This window comes from Oncorhynchus gorbuscha, unplaced genomic scaffold (genome assembly GCF_021184085.1).
Source record: "Oncorhynchus gorbuscha isolate QuinsamMale2020 ecotype Even-year unplaced genomic scaffold, OgorEven_v1.0 Un_scaffold_1563, whole genome shotgun sequence".
In the NCBI taxonomy this organism is placed as follows: Eukaryota; Metazoa; Chordata; class Actinopteri; order Salmoniformes; family Salmonidae; genus Oncorhynchus; species Oncorhynchus gorbuscha.
The window spans coordinates 31,700-52,500 of NW_025746302.1; the positions used below are offsets into that span (position 1 = coordinate 31,700).

Consider the following 20,801-nt stretch of genomic DNA (forward strand, 5'->3'; position numbering starts at 1 on the left):
ACGTGGATATATGTGCAGGGGAAAAAACATAACGCATTTTCCACAGGGTGACCCCCTACTTCCTGTATGTATTTTCCACAGGGTGACCCCCCTACTTCCTGTATGTATTTTCCACAGGGTGACCCTCCCCCCTACTTCCTGTATGTATTTTCACAGGGTGACCCCCCTACTTCCTGTATGTATTTTTCACAGGGTGACCCCCCCCTACTTCCTGTATGTATTTTCCACAGGGTGACTCCCCCTACTTCCTGTATGTATTTTCCACAGGGTGACCCCCTACTTCCTGTATGTATTTTCCACAGGGTGACCCCCCTACTTCCTGTATGTATTTTCCACAGGGTGACCCCCCCTACTTCCTGTATGTATTTTCCACAGGGTGAGCCCCCTCCCCCCTACTTCCTGTACGTATTTTCCACAGGGTGACCCTCCCCCCTACTTCCTGTACGTATTTTCCACAGGGTGACCCTCCCCCTACTTCCTGTACGTATTTTCCACGGGTGACCCCCCACCCTACTTCCTGTATGTATTTTCCACGGAGTGACCCCCTTCCTGTATATTTGTAAGTGAGAAGGAGCCATTTTGTTTTTTGGTCTTGGGACTTTTTTTTCTTTGTGTTTGAGACTAATACCAATCCTAATCCTAATCCTAATACTAATATACCAATCCTAATCCTAATCCTAATACTAATCCTAATCCTAATCCTAATCCTAATACTAATCCTAATCCTAATCCTAATACTAATCCTAATCCTAATCCTAATCCTAATACTAATCCTAATACTAATCCTAATCCTAATCCTAATCCTAATCCTAATCCAGCGTTTGACACTCGACTGACACGGGCTTTACATGGAGTCCCCGCCCCCTGTCAGGTGATCCACGGGGAGGAAGGAGCTGATTGGAGAAGGGCTGTTGATCCTCCCGCCCTCGCTGGCGCCCCATAGGCTAGTGGAATAGTTCAACCCGCCCCAAAGGGAGGAGCTATGGAGGTCGCTGACGTTCCATTGACTGGGCTCCGGGGCGCGGCTGGGGAAGGGGTGGGAACCCTCCAAGGCTCCGCCCATTCGGCTCTGAGAGGAGCCAATGGCCTGCCAGCCCGGGGAGGCAGCGGCCAATGACTGACCTTGTGCAAAGAAACGGTTGATTTCCTCCTCACTGGCAAACTCAGCCAGAATGGTAGTGTTCCCTAGTACGCACCTGAGGAGAGAGAGAAGAAAGAGGGCGATGAAGAGGAGAGAGGGCGGCGAAGAGGAGAGAGAGGGCGGCGAAGGAGAGAGAGGGCGACGAAGAGGAGAGAGAGGGCGACGAAGAGAGAGAGAGGGCGACGAAGAGGAGAGAGAGGCGACGAAGAGGAGAGAGAGGGCGACGAAGAGGAGAGAGAGGGCGACGAAGAGGAGAGAGAGGGCGACGAAGAGGAGAGAGAGGGCGACGAAGAGGAGAGAGAGGGCGACGAAGAGGAGAGAGAGGGCGACGAAGAGGAGAGAGAGGGCGACGAAGAGGAGAGAGAGGGCGACGAAGAGGAGAGACGAAGAGGAGAGAGGGTGATGAAGAGGAGAGAGGGTGATGAAGAGGAGAGAGAGCGAGGGATGAAGAGAAGGAGGGAGTTGCATGTGTGTGTATAATTGTCTTACATGTGCAGACTCTTCTGTGCCTTGGCTGCCTCGTCCTTGGAGCTGTAACACACGACAGCATTGCCCTGCGGCAGGTTGAGGTGGAATGTAATCAGAGGACCATGTTGCATACAGAGAGTCCTCAGAGTAGAACCATCCATCTGGGGAGAGGAGAGGGGAGAGGAGAAGGAGAGGAGAGGAGAGAGGAGGGGAGGAGAGGAGAGGGGAGGGAGGGGAGGGAGAGGGGAGAGGAGAAAGGAGAGGAGAGAGGAGAGAGGAGAAAGGAGAGGAGAAAGGAGAGGGAGAAAGGAGAGAGAGAGGAGAGGAGAGAGGAGAGAGGAGAGAGGGAGGAGAAAGGAGAGGAGAAAGAGAGAGGGAGAAAGGAGAGGAGAGAGGGAGTTGAGAGGGTGGGAGAGGAGAAAGGAGAGAGGAGAGGAGAGAGGAGAGGGGAGGAGAGGGGAGGAGAGGGGAGGTAAGAGGAGGAGAGAGGAGAGAGGAGGTTGAGGGAGGAGAGGGAGAGGAGAGGGAGGGGAGGAGAGGAGAGGGAGGGGAGGGGGGGGAGAGGAGAAAGGAGAGGAGAAAGGAGAGGAGAGAGGAGAGGGAGAGAGGAGAGGAGAGAGGAGAGGGAGGAGGAGAGGAGAGGGGAGGAGAAAGGAGAAGAGAAAGGAGAGGAGAGAGGAGGAGAGGAGAGGGAGGGGGAGGGGAGGGAGAGAGAGGAGAAAGGAGAGGAGAAAGGAGAGGAGAGGGGAGAGGAGAGGGGAGGGGAGGAGAAAGGAGAGGAGAGAGAGGAGGGAGAGGAGAGAGGAGGAGAGGAGAGGGGAGGAGAGGAGAAAGGAGAGGAGAAAGGAGAGGAGAAAGGAGAGGGAGAAAGGAGAGGAGAAAGGAGAGGAGAAAGGAGAGGAGAGAGGAGAGGGGAGGAGAGGGGAGGAGAGGAGAGAGGAGAAAGGAGAGGAGAAGGAGAGAGGAGAGAGGAGAGGAGAGGGAGGAGAGGAGAGAGGGGAGGAGAAAGGAGAGGAGAGAGGAGAAAGGAGAGGAGAGGGGAGGGGAGGGGGAGGGAGAGGAGGAGGAGGGGAGGAGAGGGGAGGGGAGGGAGGGGAGGGAGAAAGGAGAGGAGAAAGGAGAGGAGAGGAGAGGAGAGGGGAGAGGAGAAAGGGAGAGGAGAGAGGAGAAAGGAGAGGAGAGAGGGGGGAGGAGAGGGGAGGGGAGGAGAGGGGAGGAGAGGGGAGGAGAGGAGAGAGGGGAGGAGAGAGGGGAGAGGGGAGGGGGAGAGGGGGAGGGGAGAGGAGATGAGGGGAGGGAGGAGATGAGGGGAGGGAGAGGGAGGAGGGAGGAGATGAGGGGAGGGAGAGGAGGAGGGGAGGGGATGAGGGGAGGGAGAGGAGGAGGAGGGAGGGGATGAGGGGAGGGGAGGAGATGAGGGGAGGGAGGGGAGGAGGGAGGGGATGAGGGGAGGAGGGGAGAGGAGATGAGGGGGAGGGAGGGGAGGAGGGAGGGAGAGGGAGGGGGAGGAGGGAGAGGAGAGGAGGGGAGGAGGGAGAGGAGAGGAGGGGAGAGGAGGGGAGAGGAGAGGGGGGAGGAGAGGAGGGAGGAGATGAGGGAGGAGATGAGGGAAGGAGGGGAGGAGGAGAGGAGGGAGGAGATGAGGGAAGGAGGAGAGGAGGGAGGAGAAGTTAAGAAATGGAAGTAACAGCCTTGACAGTCACTAGTCCCTTGGTAGTCCTCCTAAAAGCAGCCAACCAGTCACTAGTCCCTTGGTAGTCCTCCTAAAAGCAGCCAACCAGTCACTAGTCCCTTGGTAGTCCTCCTAAAAGCAGCCAACCAGTCACTAGCCCCTTGGTAGTCCTCCAACCAGTCACTAGTCCCTTGGTAGTCCTCCTAAAAGCAGCCAACCAGTCACTAGTCCCTTGGTAGTCCTCCTAAAAGCAGCCAACCAGTCACTAGTCCCTTGGTAGTCCTCCAACCAGTCACTAGTCCCTTGGTAGTCCTCCTAAAAGCAGCCAACCAGTCACTAGTCCCTTGGTAGTCCTCCTAAAAGCAGCCAACCAGTCACTAGTCCCTTGGTAGTCCTCCAACCAGTCACTAGCCCCTTGGTAGTCCTCCAACCAGTCACTAGCCCCTTGGTAGTCCTCCTAAAAGCAGCCAACCAGTCACTAGTCCCTTGGTAGTCCTCCAACCAGTCACTAGTCCCTTGGTAGTCCTCCAACCAGTCACTAGTCCCTTGGTAGTCCTCCAACCAGTCACTAGTCCCTTGGTAGTCCTCCAACCAGTCACTAGTCCCTTGGTAGTCCTCCTAAAAGCAGCCAACCAGTCACTAGTCCCTTGGTAGTCCTCCAACCAGTCACTAGTCCCTTGGTAGTCCTCCAACCAGTCACTAGCCCCTTGGTAGTCCTCCAACCAGTCACTAGTCCCTTGGTAGTCCTCCAACCAGTCACTAGTCCCTTGGTAGTCCTCCAACCAGTCACTAGTCCCTTGGTAGTCCTCCAACCAGTCACTAGCCCCTTGGTAGTCCTCCAACCAGTCACTAGTCCCTTGGTAGTCCTCCAACCAGTCACTAGTCCCTTGGTAGTCCTCCAACCAGTCACTAGTCCCTTGGTAGTCCTCCAACCAGACACTAGTCCCTTGGTAGTCCTCCAACCAGTCACTAGTCCCTTGGTAGTCCTCCAACCAGTCACTAGTCCCTTGGTAGTCCTCCAACCAGTCACTAGTCCCTTGGTAGTCCTCCAACCAGTCACTAGCCCCTTGGTAGTCCTCCAACCAGTCACTAGCCCCTTGGTAGTCCTCCAACCAGTCACTAGCCCCTTGGTAGTCCTCCAACCAGTCACTAGCCCCTTGGTAGTCCTCCAACCAGTCACTAGCCCCTTGGTAGTCCTCCAACCAGTCACTAGTCCCTTGGTAGTCCTCCAACCAGTCACTAGTCCCTTGGTAGTCCTCCAACCAGTCACTAGTCCCTTGGTAGTCCTCCAACCAGTCACTAGTCCCTTGGTAGTCCTCCAACCAGTCACATGTCCCTTGGTAGTCCTCCAACCAGTCACTAGTCCCTTGGTAGTCCTCCTAAAAGCAGCCAACCAGTCACTAGTCCCTTGGTAGTCCTCCAACCAGTCACTAGTCCCTTGGTAGTCCTCCAACCAGTCACTAGTCCCTTGGTAGTCCTCCAACCAGTCACTAGTCCCTTGGTAGTCCTCCAACCAGTCACATGTCCCTTGGTAGTCCTCCAACCAGTCACTAGTCCCTTGGTAGTCCTCCAACCAGTCACTAGTCCCTTGGTAGTCCTCCTAAAAGCAGCCAACCAGTCACTAGCCCCTTGGTAGTCCCTCCTAAAAGCAGCCAACCAGTCACTAGCCCCTTGGTAGTCCCTCCTAAAAGCAGCCAACCAGTCACTAGTCCCTTGGTAGTCCTCCAACCAGTCACTAGTCCCTTGGTAGTCCTCCTAAAAGCAGCCAACCAGTCACTAGTCCCTTGGTAGTCCTCCAACCAGTCACTAGTCCCTTGGTAGTCCTCCTAAAAGCAGCCAACCAGTCACTAGTCCCTTGGTAGTCCTCCAACCAGTCACTAGTCCCTTGGTAGTCCTCCTATAAGCAGCCAACCAGTCACTAGTCCCTTGGTAGTCCTCCAACCAGTCACTAGTCCCTTGGTAGTCCTCCAACCAGTCACTAGTCCCTTGGTAGTCCTCCAACCAGTCACTAGTCCCTTGGTAGTCCTCCAACCAGTCACTAGTCCCTTGGTAGTCCTCCTAAAAGCAGCCAACCAGTCACTAGTCCCTTGGTAGTCCTCCAACCAGTCACTAGTCCCTTGGTAGTCCTCCTAAAAGCAGCCAACCAGTCACTAGTCCCTTGGTAGTCCTCCAACCAGTCACTAGTCCCTTGGTAGTCCTCCTAAAAGCAGCCAACCAGTCACTAGTCCCTTGGTAGTCCTCCAACCAGTCACTAGTCCCTTGGTAGTCCTCCAACCAGTCACATGTCCCTTGGTAGTCCTCCAACCAGTCACTAGTCCCTTGGTAGTCCTCCTAAAAGCAGCCAACCAGTCACTAGTCCCTTGGTAGTCCTCCAACCAGTCACTAGTCCCTTGGTAGTCCTCCAACCAGTCACTAGTCCCTTGGTAGTCCTCCAACCAGTCACTAGTCCCTTGGTAGTCCTCCAACCAGTCACATGTCCCTTGGTAGTCCTCCAACCAGTCACTAGTCCCTTGGTAGTCCTCCAACCAGTCACTAGTCCCTTGGTAGTCCTCCAACCAGTCACTAGCCCCTTGGTAGTCCTCCAACCAGTCACTAGCCCCTTGGTAGTCCTCCAACCAGTCACTAGCCCCTTGGTAGTCCTCCAACCAGTCACTAGCCCCTTGGTAGTCCTCCAACCAGTCACTAGCCCCTTGGTAGTCCTCCAACCAGTCACTAGTCCCTTGGTAGTCCTCCAACCAGTCACTAGTCCCTTGGTAGTCCTCCAACCAGTCACTAGTCCCTTGGTAGTCCTCCAACCAGTCACTAGTCCCTTGGTAGTCCTCCAACCAGTCACATGTCCCTTGGTAGTCCTCCAACCAGTCACTAGTCCCTTGGTAGTCCTCCTAAAAGCAGCCAACCAGTCACTAGTCCCTTGGTAGTCCTCCAACCAGTCACTAGTCCCTTGGTAGTCCTCCAACCAGTCACTAGTCCCTTGGTAGTCCTCCAACCAGTCACTAGTCCCTTGGTAGTCCTCCAACCAGTCACATGTCCCTTGGTAGTCCTCCAACCAGTCACTAGTCCCTTGGTAGTCCTCCAACCAGTCACTAGTCCCTTGGTAGTCCTCCTAAAAGCAGCCAACCAGTCACTAGCCCCTTGGTAGTCCCTCCTAAAAGCAGCCAACCAGTCACTAGCCCCTTGGTAGTCCCTCCTAAAAGCAGCCAACCAGTCACTAGTCCCTTGGTAGTCCTCCAACCAGTCACTAGTCCCTTGGTAGTCCTCCTAAAAGCAGCCAACCAGTCACTAGTCCCTTGGTAGTCCTCCAACCAGTCACTAGTCCCTTGGTAGTCCTCCTAAAAGCAGCCAACCAGTCACTAGTCCCTTGGTAGTCCTCCAACCAGTCACTAGTCCCTTGGTAGTCCTCCTATAAGCAGCCAACCAGTCACTAGTCCCTTGGTAGTCCTCCAACCAGTCACTAGTCCCTTGGTAGTCCTCCAACCAGTCACTAGTCCCTTGGTAGTCCTCCAACCAGTCACTAGTCCCTTGGTAGTCCTCCAACCAGTCACTAGTCCCTTGGTAGTCCTCCTAAAAGCAGCCAACCAGTCACTAGTCCCTTGGTAGTCCTCCAACCAGTCACTAGTCCCCTCCTAAAAGCAGCCAACCAGTCACTAGTCCCTTGGTAGTCCTAAAAGCAGCCAACCAGTCACTAGTCCAACCAGTCCTTGGTAGTCCTCCTAAAAGCAGCCAACCAGTCACTAGTCCCTTGGTAGTCCTCCAACCAGTCACTAGTCCCTTGGTAGTCCTCCAACCAGTCACATGTCCCTTGGTAGTCCTCCAACCAGTCACTAGTCCCTTGGTAGTCCTCCTAAAAGCAGCCAACCAGTCACTAGTCCCTTGGTAGTCCTCCAACCAGTCACTAGTCCCTTGGTAGTCCTCCAACCAGTCACTAGTCCTTGGTAGTCCTCCAACCAGTCACTAGTCCCTTGGTAGTCCTCCAACCAGTCACATGTCCCTTGGTAGTCCTCCAACCAGTCACTAGTCCCTTGGTAGTCCTCCAATCAGTCACTAGTCCCTTGGTAGTCCTCCTAAAAGCAGCCAACCAGTCACTAGCCCCTTGGTAGTCCCTCCTAAAAGCAGCCAACCAGTCACTAGCCCCTTGGTAGTCCCTCCTAAAAGCAGCCAACCAGTCACTAGTCCCTTGGTAGTCCTCCAACCAGTCACTAGTCCCTTGGTAGTCCTCCTAAAAGCAGCCAACCAGTCACTAGTCCCTTGGTAGTCCTCCAACCAGTCACTAGTCCCTTGGTAGTCCTCCTAAAAGCAGCCAACCAGTCACTAGTCCCTTGGTAGTCCTCCAACCAGTCACTAGTCCCTTGGTAGTCCTCCTAAAAGCAGCCAACCAGTCACTAGTCCCTTGGTAGTCCTCCAACCAGTCACTAGTCCCTTGGTAGTCCTCCAACCAGTCACTAGTCCTTGGTAGTCCTCCAGCAGTCACCAGTCACTAGTCCCTTGGTAGTCCTCCAACCAGTCACTAGTCCCTTGGTAGTCCTCCAACCAGTCACTAGTCCCTTGGTAGTCCTCCAACCAGTCACTAGTCCCTTGGTAGTCCTCAACCAGTCACTGTCCCTTGGTAGTCCTCAACCAGTCACTAGTCCCTTGGTAGTCCTCCAACCAGTCACTAGTCCCTTGGTAGTCCTCCTAAAAGCAGCCAACCAGTCACTAGTCCCTTGGTAGTCCTCCAGTCACTAGCCCCTTGGTAGCCAACCAGTCACTAGCCCCTTGGTAGTCCTCCTAAAAGCAGCCAACCAGTCACTAGTCCCTTGGTAGTCCTCCAACCAGTCACTAGTCCCTTGGTAGTCCTCCTACTAAGCAGCCAACCAGTCACTAGTCCCTTGGTAGTCCTCCAACCAGTCACTAGTCCCTTGGTAGTCCTCCAACCAGTCACTAGTCCCTTGGTAGTCCTCCTCCAACCAGTCACTAGTCCCTTGGTAGTCCTCCAACCAGTCACTAGTCCCTTGGTAGTCCTCCAAGCCAACCAGTCACTAGTCCCTTGGTAGTCCTCCAACCAGTCACTAGTCCCTTGGTAGTCCTCCTAAAAGCAGCCAACCAGTCACTAGTCCCTTGGTAGTCCTCCAACCAGTCACTAGTCCCTTGGTAGTCCCAACCAGTCACTAGTCCCTTGGTAGTCCTCCAACCAGTCACTAGTCCCTTGGTAGTCCTCCAACCAGTCACATGTCCCTTGGTAGTCCTCCAACCAGTCACTAGTCCCTTGGTAGTCCTCCTAAAAGCAGCCAACCAGTCACTAGTCCCTTGGTAGTCCTCCAACCAGTCACTAGTCCCTTGGTAGTCCTCCAACCAGTCACTAGTCCCTTGGTAGTCCTCCAACCAGTCACTAGTCCCTTGGTAGTCCTCCAACCAGTCACATGTCCCTTGGTAGTCCTCCAACCAGTCACTAGTCCTTGGTAGTCCTCCAACCAGTCACTAGTCCCTTGGTAGTCCTCCTAAAGCAGCCAACCAGTCACTAGCCCCTTGGTAGTCCCTCCTAAAAGCAGCCAACCAGTCACTAGCCCCTTGGTAGTCCCTCCTAAAAGCAGCCAACCAGTCACTAGTCCCTTGGTAGTCCTCCAACCAGTCACTAGTCCCTTGGTAGTCCTCCTAAAAGCAGCCAACCAGTCACTAGTCCCTTGGTAGTCCTCCAACCAGTCACTAGTCCCTTGGTAGTCCTCCTAAAAGCAGCCAACCAGTCACTAGTCCCTTGGTAGTCCTCCAACCAGTCACTAGTCCCTTGGTAGTCCTCCTAAAAGCAGCCAACCAGTCACTAGTCCCTTGGTAGTCCTCCAACCAGTCACTAGTCCCTTGGTAGTCCTCCAACCAGTCACTAGTCCCTTGGTAGTCCTCCTAAAAGCAGCCAACCAGTCACTAGTCCCTTGGTAGTCCTCCAACCAGTCACTAGTCCCTTGGTAGTCCTCCAACCAGTCACTAGTCCCTTGGTAGTCCTCCAACCAGTCACTAGTCCCTTGGTAGTCCTCCAACCAGTCACATGTCCCTTGGTAGTCCTCCAACCAGTCACTAGTCCCTTGGTAGTCCTCCAACCAGTCACTAGTCCCTTGGTAGTCCTCCTAAAAGCAGCCAACCAGTCACTAGCCCCTTGGTAGTCCCTCCTAAAAGCAGCCAACCAGTCACTAGCCCCTTGGTAGTCCCTCCTAAAAGCAGCCAACCAGTCACTAGTCCCTTGGTAGTCCTCCAACCAGTCACTAGTCCCTTGGTAGTCCTCCTAAAAGCAGCCAACCAGTCACTAGTCCCTTGGTAGTCCTCCAACCAGTCACTAGTCCCTTGGTAGTCCTCCTAAAAGCAGCCAACCAGTCACTAGTCCCTTGGTAGTCCTCCAACCAGTCACTAGTCCCTTGGTAGTCCTCCTAAAAGCAGCCAACCAGTCACTAGTCCCTTGGTAGTCCTCCAACCAGTCACTAGTCCCTTGGTAGTCCTCCAACCAGTCACTAGTCCCTTGGTAGTCCTCCAACCAGTCACTAGTCCCTTGGTAGTCCTCCAACCAGTCACTAGTCCCTTGGTAGTCCTCCAACCAGTCACTAGTCCCTTGGTAGTCCTCCAACCAGTCACATGTCCCTTGGTAGTCCTCCAACCAGTCACTAGTCCCTTGGTAGTCCTCCAACCAGTCACTAGTCCCTTGGTAGTCCTCCTAAAAGCAGCCAACCAGTCACTAGCCCCTTGGTAGTCCCTCCTAAAAGCAGCCAACCAGTCACTAGCCCCTTGGTAGTCCCTCCTAAAAGCAGCCAACCAGTCACTAGTCCCTTGGTAGTCCTCCAACCAGTCACTAGTCCCTTGGTAGTCCTCCTAAAAGCAGCCAACCAGTCACTAGTCCCTTGGTAGTCCTCCAACCAGTCACTAGCCCCTTGGTAGTCCTCCAACCAGTCACTAGTCCCTTGGTAGTCCTCCTAAAAGCAGCCAACCAGTCACTAGTCCCTTGGTAGTCCTCCAACCAGTCACTAGTCCCTTGGTAGTCCTCCTAAAAGCAGCCAACCAGTCACTAGTCCCTTGGTAGTCCTCCAACCAGTCACTAGTCCCTTGGTAGTCCTCCAACCAGTCACTAGTCCCTTGGTAGTCCTCCAACCAGTCACATGTCCCTTGGTAGTCCTCCAACCAGTCACTAGTCCCTTGGTAGTCCTCCAACCAGTCACTAGTCCCTTGGTAGTCCTCCTAAAAGCAGCCAACCAGTCACTAGCCCCTTGGTAGTCCCTCCTAAAAGCAGCCAACCAGTCACTAGCCCCTTGGTAGTCCCTCCTAAAAGCAGCCAACCAGTCACTAGTCCCTTGGTAGTCCTCCAACCAGTCACTAGTCCTTGGTAGTCCTCCTAAAAGCAGCCAACCAGTCACTAGTCCCTTGGTAGTCCTCACCAGTCACTAGTCCCTTGGTAGTCCTCCTAAAAGCAGCCAACCAGTCACTAGTCCCTTGGTAGTCCTCCAACCAGTCACTAGTCCCTTGGTAGTCCTCCTAAAAGCAGCCAACCAGTCACTAGTCCCTTGGTAGTCCTCCAACCAGTCACTAGTCCCTTGGTAGTCCTCCTAAAAGCAGCCAACCAGTCACTAGTCCCTTGGTAGTCCTCCAACCAGTCACTAGTCCCTTGGTAGTCCTCCTAAAAGCAGCCAACCAGTCACTAGTCCCTTGGTAGTCCTCCAACCAGTCACTAGTCCCTTGGTAGTCCTCCAACCAGTCACTAGTCCCTTGGTAGTCCTCCAACCGGTCACTAGTCCCTTGGTAGTCCTCCTAAAAGCAGCCAACCAGTCACTAGTCCCTTGGTAGTCCTCCAACCAGTCACTAGTCCCTTGGTAGTCCTCCAACCAGTCACTAGTCCCTTGGTAGTCCTCCAACCGGTCACTAGTCCCTTGGTAGTCCTCTAAAAGCAGCCAACCAGTCACTAGTCCCTTGGTAGTCCTCCAACCAGTCACTAGTCCCTTGGTAGTCCTCCTAAAAGCAGCCAACCATGTTTTCCCCATTTCATGACACTGTTGCACATTTGCTGTTGTAGCTAATATGTTGAATTATACAAAATAATATATTTTCTGACTAAGTCCCCACTGGTCAAGTCAGAGTCAAGTCCTACAACACTGGTAGATAGTAGGTCAGAGTGTGTAAGTGTGTGTGTTTACCTGAGTTGTGAGATTCTTGAGAACGAGCCAGTTGGTTCTCCCTGAGCTGCTGCTACCGTCACTCCAACTACACCCTGAGTGGCAGGAGAGAACAGACGATTATCACCAAGACACACTCCACTACAGGGCCAATCCGTACCCTACTGGCTCTGGGGGGGGCCAATCCGTACCCTACTGGCTCTGGGGGGCCAATCCGTACCCTACTGGCTCTGGGGGGCCAATCCGTACCCTACTGGCTCTGGGGGCCAATCCGTACCCTACTGGCTCTGGGGGCAATCCGTACCCTACTGGCTCTGGGGGGCCAATCCGTACCCTACTGGCTCTGGGGGCCAATCCGTACCCTACTGGCTCTGGGGGCCAATCCGTACCCTACTGGCTCTGGGGGGCCAAGCCGTACCCTACTGGCTCTGGGGGCCAATCCGTACCCTACTGGCTCTGGGGGGCCAATCCGTACCCTACTGGCTCTGGGGGGCCAATCCGTACCCTACTGGCTCTGGGGGGGCAATCCGACCCTACTGGCTCTGGGAGGGGCAATCCGTACCCTACTGGCTCTGGGGGCCAATCCGTACCCTACTGGCTCTGGGGGCCAATCCGTACCCTACCGGGTCTATGGGGGCCAATCCGCACCCTGCACGGGTCTATGGGGGCCAATCCGCACCCTGCACGGGTCTATGGGGGGCCAATCCGCACCCTGCACGGGTCTATGGGGGCCAATCCGCACCCTGCACGGGTCTATGGGGGCCAATCCGCACCCTACACGGGTCTATGGGGGCCAATCCGTACCCTACCGACTGTGGGGGGCCAATCCGTACCCTACCGACTGAGGGGGGGCCAATCCGTACCCTACCGACTGTGGGGGGGCCAATCCGTACCCTACCGACTGTGGAGGGGGGGCAATCCGTACCCTACCGACTGGGGGGGGGGCCAATCCGTACCCTACCGACTGTGGGGGGGGGCAATCCGTACCCTACCGACTGTGGGGGGGCAATCCGTACCCTACCGACTGTGGGGGGGTGGGCCAATCCGTACCCTACCGACTGTGGGGGAGGGGGCCAATCCGTACCCTACCGACTCTGGGGGGCCAATCCGTACCCTACCGACTCTGGGGGCCAATCCGTACCCTACCGACTGGGGGGGGCCAATCCGTACCCTACCGACTCTGGGGGGCAATCCGTACCCTACCGACTCTGGGGGGCCAATCCGTACCCTACCGACTCTGGGGGGGCCAATCCGTACCCTACCGACTCTGGGGGGGGCCAATCCGTACCCTACCGACTCTGGGGGGGCCAATCCGTACCCTACCGGGGGGGGGCCAATCCGTACCCTACCGACTCTGGGGGCCAATCCGTACCCTACCGACTCTGGGGGCCAATCCGTACCCTACCGACTCTGGGGGGCCAATCCGTACCCTACCGACTCTGGGGGCCAATCCGTACCCTACCGACTCTGGGGGGCCAATCCGTACCCTACCGACTCTGGGGGCCAATCCGTACCCTACCGACTCTGGGGGGCCAATCCGTACCCTACCGACTCTGGGGGGGGCCAATCCGTACCCTACCGACACTGGGGGCCAATCCGTACCCTACCGACACTGGGGGGCCAATCCGTACCCTACCGACTCTGGGGGGCCAATCCGTACCCTACCGACTCTGGGGGGCCAATCCGTACCCTACCGACTCTGGGGGGGCCAATCCGTACCCTACCGACTCTGGGGGCCAATCCGTACCCTACCGACTCTGGGGGGCCAATCCGTACCCTACCGACTCTGGGGGCCAATCCGTACCCTACCGACTCTGGGGGGCAATCCGTACCCTACCGACTCTGGGGGCAATCCGTACCCTACCGACTCTGGGGGCCAATCCGTACCCTACCGACTCTGGGGGCCAATCCGTACCCTACCGACTCTGGGGGCCAATCCGTACCCTACCGACTCTGGGGGGGCCAATCCGTACCCTACCGACTCTGGGGGGGCCAATCCGTACCCTACCGACTCTGGGGGCCAATCCGTACCCTACCGACTCTGGGGGCCAATCCGTACCCTACCGACTCTGGGGGGGCCAATCCGTACCCTACCGACTCTGGGGGGCCAATCCGTACCCTACCGACTCTGGGGGGCCAATCCGTACCCTACCGACTCTGGGGGCCAATCCGTACCCTACCGACTCTGGGGGGCCAATCCGTACCCTACCGACTCTGGGGAGGGCAACCCGTACCCTACCGACTCTGGGGGCCAATCCGTACCCTACCGACTCTGGGGGGCAATCCGTACCCTACCGACTCTGGGGGGGGGCAATCCGTACCCTACCGAGGGGGGGGGCAATCCGTACCCTACCGACTCTGGGGGCCAATCCGTACCCTACCGACTCTGGGGGGCCAATCCGTACCCTACCGACTCTGGGGGCCAATCCGTATCCTACCGACTCTGGGGGGCCAATCCGTACCCTACCGACTCTGGGGGGCCAATCCGTACCCTACCGACTCTGGGGGCGGGGGCAATCCGTACACTACCGTCTCTGGGGGGCCAATCCGTACCCTACCGACTGGGGGGGGGGGCAATCCGTACCCTACCGACTCTGGGGGGGGCAATCCGTACCCTACCGACTCTGGGGGGGGGGGCAATCCGTACCCTACCGACTCTGGGGGGGCCAATCCGTACCCTACCGACTCTGGGGGCCAATCCGTACCCTACCGACTCTGGGGGGCCAATCTGTACCCTACCGACTCTGGGGGCCAATCCGTACCCTACCGACTCTGGGGGGGCCAATCCGTACCCTACCGACTCTGGGGGCCAATCTGTACCCTACCGACTCTGGGGGCCAATCCGTACCCTACCGACTCTGGGGGGCCAATCCGTACCCTACCGACTCTGGGGGGCCAATCCGTACCCTACCGACTCTGGGGGCGGGGGCAATCCGTACACTACCGTCTCTGGGGGGCAATCCGTACCCTACCGACTCTGGGGGCCAATCCGTACCCTACCGACTCTGGGGGGGGGCCAATCCGTACCCTACCGACTCTGGGGGGGCCAATCCGTACCCTACCGACTCTGGGGGGGGGGGGCAATCCGTACCCTACCGAGGGGGGGGGGCAATCCGTACCCTACCGACTCTGGGGGGGCAATCCGTACCCTACCGACTCTGGGGGGCAATCCGTACCCTACCGACTCTGGGGGGGGGGGGGGCAATCCGTACCCTACCGACTCTGGGGGGGGCCAATCCGTACCCTACCGACTCTGGGGGCGGGGGCAATCCGTACACTACCGAGGGGGGGGCCAATCCGTACCCTACCGACTCTGGGGGGGGGGGGGGCAATCCGTACCCTACCGACTCTGGGTGGGGGCCAATCCGTACCCTACCGGGGGGGGGGCAATCCGTACCCTACCGAGAGAGAGGGGGGGGCAATCCGTACCCTACCGACTCTGGGGGCCAATCCGTACCCCACCGACTCTGGGGGCAATCCGTACCCTACCGACTCTGGGGGGGGCAATCCGTACCCTACCGACTCTGGGGGGCCAATCCGTACCCTACCGACTCTGGGGGGGCCAATCCGTACCCTACCGACTCTGGGGGGCCAATCCGTACCCTACCGACTCTGGGGGGGCAATCCGTACCCTACCGACTCTGGGGGGGCCAATCCGTACACTACCGACTCTGGGGGGGGGCCAATCCGTACACTACCGACTCTGGGGGGGCCAATCCGTACACTACCGACTCTGGTGTTTGTTCTCCCATGATCCTTTGTGCCATGGATCCAGGAACTACAATCTACACACAATACCCCATGTCATTATGGGGGTGTCGTGATGTCATTACGGAGGTGTCGTGATGTCATTACGGGGGCGTCGTGATGTCATTACGGGGGTGTCGTGATGTCATTACGGGGGTGTTGTGATGTCATTACGGGGGTGTCGTGATGTCATTACGGGGGTGTCGTGATGTCATTACGGGGGTGTCGTGATGTCATTACGGGGGTATCGTGATGTCATTACGGGGGTATCGTGATGTCATTACGGGGTATCGTGATGTCATTACGGGGTATCGTGATGTCATTATGGGTTATTGTGATGTCACAATGATAGATTGATGAGGAACATAATATTGAATCCATTTTACTGTAAAACAAAAGGTGGAAAAAGGGGTCTGAATACCTTCTGAAGGTGTAAAACAGCTTGGTGTGAATTAGGCAACACACACACACACACACACACACACACACACACACACACACACACACACACACACACACACACACACACACACACACACACACACACACACACACACACACACATTTCCACACACACACATTTCCCCACACCGTTTAACACATCTACACCCGTCTCACCAGGTGTGTATCTGGAGTCAGAGTGCCCCCAGCCCCCCAAGCGGAGAGGGCTTCCCCCAGGGTGGAGGGGGTTTCTGGTTGGTGAGGCCGGGAGGGGGGCGGGAAGGGGCTGAAAGACCTTTAGGAGCCAGAGGGACCTTCCACAGCTCATGGGCCAGAGAGGAATTACATCCTGCTGGAGACCATTTAGACTCTCCGGACCTGACTGGAGAGGGAGGGAGAGGGGGGAGGAGAGGAGAGAGGGGGAGAGAGAGGGGTTACATACTGCTGGAGACCATTTAGACTCTCCGGACCTGACTGGAGAGGGAGGGAGAGGGGGGAGGAGAGAGAGGGGGAGAGGAGAGGTGGAGGAGAGAGGTGGAGGAAGGAGAGAGAGAGGGGGAGGGGGAGGGGGAGAGAGAGGGGAGGGGGAGGGAGGGAGGGGGAGAGGAGAGAGAGGGAGGGGAGAGGAGAGAGAGGGAGGGGGAGAGGAGAGAGAGGGAGGGGGAGAGGAGAGAGAGGGAGGGAGAGGAGAGAGAGGGAGGGGAGAGGAGAGAGAGGGAGGGGAGAGAGGAGAGAGAGGGAGGGGGAGAGGAGAGAGAGGGGAGAGGAGAGGTGGAGGAGAGAGAGGTGGAGGAGAGAGAGGTGGAGGAGGGGAGAGGTGGAGGAGGGAGAGAGAGGGGAGGGAGGAGAGAGAGAGAGGGGGAGGGAGGGAGGAGAGGGGAGAGGGGGAGGGAGAGAGAGAGGGGAGAGGGGGGGAGAGAGAGGGGAGAGGGGGGGAGAGAGAGGGGGGGGGGGGAGGAGAGAGAGAGGGGAGAGAGAGAGAGGGGGAGGAGGGAGAGGAGGGGAGAGGGGAGAGAGGGAGAGGGGGAGGGAGAGGGGAGAGAGGGAGAGGGGGAGGAGAGAGGGGAGGAGAGGAGAGAGAGGGGGAGGAGAGAGAGAGGGGAGAGGAGAGAGGGGAGAGGGAGAGAGAGGGGGAGAGGTGGAGGAGGGAGGGGGAGAGGTGGAGGGAGAGGTGGGGGAGAGAGGGGGGCAGAGAGAGAGGGAGGAGGGAGAGGGGGAGAGGTGGAGGAGAGAGGGGGCAGAGAGAGAGAGAGGTGGAGGAGAGAGGGGGAGAGGGGAGAGGAAGAGGAGAGAGGGAGGAAGAGGAGAGAGGGAGGAAGAGGAGAGAGAGAGGGAGAGGGGAGAGGAAGAGGAGAGAGGGAGGAAGAGAGAGAGAGGGAGAGAGGGGAAAGGAAGAGGAGAGGGAGAGAGGGGAAAGGAAGAGGAGAGAGAGGGGAGAGAGGAAGAGGAGAGAGGGAGGAAGAGAGAGAGAGGGGGAGGAGAGAGGGAGGAAGAGGAGAGAGAGGGGGAGGAGAGGAGAGAGGGAGGAAGAGGAGAGAGAGGGGGAGAGAGGGAGGAAGAGGAGAGAGAGAGGAAGAGGAGAGAGGGAGGAAGAGGAGAGAGGGAGGAAGAGGAGAGAGAGGGGGAGAGAGGAAGGAGAGGGAGGGAGGAAGAGGAGAGAGAGAGACAGTTAGAGTGGGTTAGACCTACCCGTAGTGGGGAGGGTTAGACCTACCCGTAGTGGAGAGGGTTAGACCTACCCGTAGTGGAGAGGGTTAGACCTACCCGTAGTGGAGAGGGTTAGACCTACCCGTAGTGGAGAGGGTTAGACCTACCCGTAGTGGAGAGGGTTAGACCTACCCGTAGTGGAGAGGGTTAGACCTACCCGTAGTGGAGAGGGTTAGACCTACCCGTAGTGGAGAGGGTTAGACCTACCCGTAGTGGAGAGGGTTAGACCTACCCGTAGTGGAGAGGGTTAGACCTACCCGTAGTGGGGAGGGTTAGAGGGGGTTAGACCTACCCGTAGTGGGGAGGGTTAGACCTACCCGTAGTGGGGAGGGTTAGAGGGGGTTAGACCTACCCGTAGTGGGGAGGGTTAGACCTACCCGTAGTGGGGAGGGTTAGAGGGGGTTAGACCTACCCGTAGTGGAGAGGGTTAGACCTACCCGTAGTGGAGAGGGTTAGACCTACCCGTAGTGGAGACGGTTAGACCTACCCGTAGTGGAGAGGGTTAGAGGGAGTTATACCTACCCGTAGTGGGGGGAGTTATACCTACCCGTAGTGGGGAGAGTTAGACCTACCCGTAGTGGGGAGGGTTAGAGGGGGTTAGACCTACCCGTAGTGGGGAGGGTTAGAGGGGGTTAGACCTACCCGTAGTGGAGAGGGTTAGACCTACCCGTAGTGGGAGGGTTAGACCTACCCGTAGTGGGAGGGTTAGACCTACCCGTAGTGGAGAGGGTTAGACCTACCCGTAGTGGAGAGGGTTAGACCTACCCGTAGTGGAGAGGGTTAGACCTACCCGTAGTGGAGAGGGTTAGACCTACCCGTAGTGGAGAGGGTTAGACCTACCCGTAGTGGAGAGGGTTAGACCTACCCGTAGTGGAGAGGGTTAGACCTACCCGTAGGGGGGAGGGTTAGACCTACCCGTAGTGGGGAGAGTTAGACCTACCCGTAGTGGGGAGAGTTAGACCTACCCGTAGTGGGGAGGGTTAGACCTACCCGTAGTGGGGAGGGTTAGACCTACCCGTAGTGGGGAGGGTTAGACCTACCCGTAGTGGGGAGGGTTAGACCTACCCGTAGTGGGGAGGGTTAGACCTACCCGTAGTGGGGAGGGTTAGACCTACCCGTAGTGGAGAGGGTTAGACCTACCCGTAGTGGAGAGGGTTAGACCTACCCGTAGTGGAGAGGGTTAGACCTACCCGTAGTGGAGAGGGTTAGACCTACCCGTAGTGGAGAGGGTTAGACCTACCCGTAGTGGGGAGGGTTAGAGGGGGTTAGACCTACCTGTAGTGGAGAGGGTTAGAGGGGGTTAGACCTACCCGTAGTGGGGAGGGTTAGAGGGGGTTAGACCTACCTGTAGTGGAGAGGGTTAGACCTACCCGTAGTGGAGAGGGTTAGAGGGGGTTAGACCTACCTGTAGTGGAGAGGGTTAGACCTACCCGTAGTGGAGAGGGTTAGAGGGGGTTAGACCTACCTGTAGTGGGGAGGGTTAGAGGGGGTTAGACCTACCCGTAGTGGAGAGGGTTAGAGGGGGTTAGACCTACCCGTAGTGGAGAGGGTTAGAGGGGTTAGACCTACCTGTAGTGGGGAGGGTTAGAGGGGTTAGACCTACCCGTAGTGGGGAGGGTTAGAGGGGTTAGACCTACCTGTAGTGGGGAGGGTTAGAGGGGTTAGACCTACCCGTAGTGGAGAGGGTTAGAGGGGGTTAGACCTACCCGTAGTGCTTTGTGTTGTACTGGTGAGTGAACCACTGTGGCTGGAGGCACGACTAGATGACCAGGCACTGTTTGAAGGCATCGTGGTGTTCAGAGATGAGGATGGCCCTGGAGATCGAGAGAGGAGAGAGAGAGAGAAAGGAGAGGGAGAGAAAGAGAGAAAGGAGAGGGAGAGAAAGAGAGAAAGGAGAGGGAGAGAAAGAGAGAAAGGAGAGGGAGAGAAAGAGAGAAAGGAGAGAAAGAGAGAAAGGAGAGGGAGAGAAAGGAGAGGGAGAGAAAGGAGAGGGAGACAGAGAGGGAGACAGAGAGGGAGACAGAGACAGAGACAGAGACAGAGACAGAGACAGACAGACAGACAGACAGACAGACAGACAGACAGACAGAGAGACAGACAGACAGACAGACAGACAGACAGACAGACAGACAGACAGACAGACAGACAGACAGACAGACAGACAGAGAGAGAGAGAGAGAGAGAGAGAGAGAGAGAGAAAGGAGAGAAAAAGAGAGACAGTTACCACCGGACAGAACAATAGACACTCCAAAAGCAGGGATGAAATGAAGATAGTCCACTAGGACAGACCGGGTTAGTACACATCATAGTCCACTAGGACAGACCGGGTTAGTACACATCATAGTCCACTAGGACAGACCGGGTTAGTACACTAGGACAGACCGGGTTAGTACACATCATAGTCCACTAGGACAGACCGGGTTAGTACACTAGGACAGACCGGGTTAGTACACATCATAGTCCACTAGGACAGACCGGGTTAGTACACATCATAGTCCACTAGGACAGACCGGGTTAGTACACATCATAGTCCACTAGGACAGACCGGGTTAGTACACATCATAGTCCACTAGGACAGACCGGGTTAGTACACATCATAGTCCACTAGGACAGACCGGGTTAGTACACACCATAGTCCACTAGGACAGACCGGGTTAGTCCACTAGGACAGACCGGGTTAGTCCACTAGGACAGACCGGGTTAGTACACATCATAGTCCACTAGTACAGACCGGGTTAGTACACATCATAGTCCACTAGGACAGACCGGGTTAGTACACATCATAGTCCACTAGTACAGACCGGGTTAGTACACATCACAGTCCACTAGGACAGACCGGGTTAGTACACATCATAGTCCACTAGGACAGACCGGGTTAGTACACATCATAGTCCACTAGGACAGACCGGGTTAGTACACATCATAGTCCACTAGGACAGACCGGGTTAGTACACATCATAGTCCACTAGGACAGACCGGGTTAGTACACATCATAGTCCACTAGGACAGACCGGGTTAGTACACATCATAGTCCACTAGGACAGACCGGGTTAGTACATACCATAGTCCACTAGGACAGACCGGGTTAGTCCACTAGGACAGACCGGGTTAGTACACATCATAGTCCACTAGGACAGACTGGGTTAGTCCACTAGGACAGACCGGGTTAGTACACATCATAGTCCACTAGGACAGACCGGGTTAGTACACATCATAGTCCACTAGGACAGACCGGGTTAGTACACATCATAGTCCACTAGGACAGACCGGGTTAGTACACATCATAGTCCACTAGGACAGACCGGGTTAGTACACATCATAGTCCACTAGTACAGACCGGGTTAGTACACATCACAGTCCACTAGGACAGACCGGGTTAGTACACATCATAGTCCACTAGGACAGACCGGGTTAGTACACATCATAGTCCACTAGGACAGACCGGGTTAGTACACATCATAGTCCACTAGGACAGACCGGGTTAGTACACATCATAGTCCACTAGGAC

The 20,801-nt window shown here is 56.4% G+C and overlaps 1 protein-coding gene across 1 annotated transcript in view; it reads right to left on the reverse strand.

Moving 5' to 3' along the window:
* Nucleotides 1–721: 721 nt before the first annotated feature.
* LOC124023245 (trinucleotide repeat-containing gene 6A protein-like) overlaps nucleotides 722–20,801 on the reverse strand; it is a 66,050-nt gene continuing 45,970 nt past the window's right edge. The window contains 6 exon segments of the mRNA XM_046337781.1: nucleotides 722–1,196; nucleotides 1,631–1,770; nucleotides 11,420–11,493; nucleotides 15,764–15,819; nucleotides 15,821–15,968; nucleotides 19,000–19,107. Coding sequence (XP_046193737.1) covers nucleotides 845–1,196; nucleotides 1,631–1,770; nucleotides 11,420–11,493; nucleotides 15,764–15,819; nucleotides 15,821–15,968; nucleotides 19,000–19,107 — 878 coding nt within the window. The 3' untranslated portion in view covers nucleotides 722–844.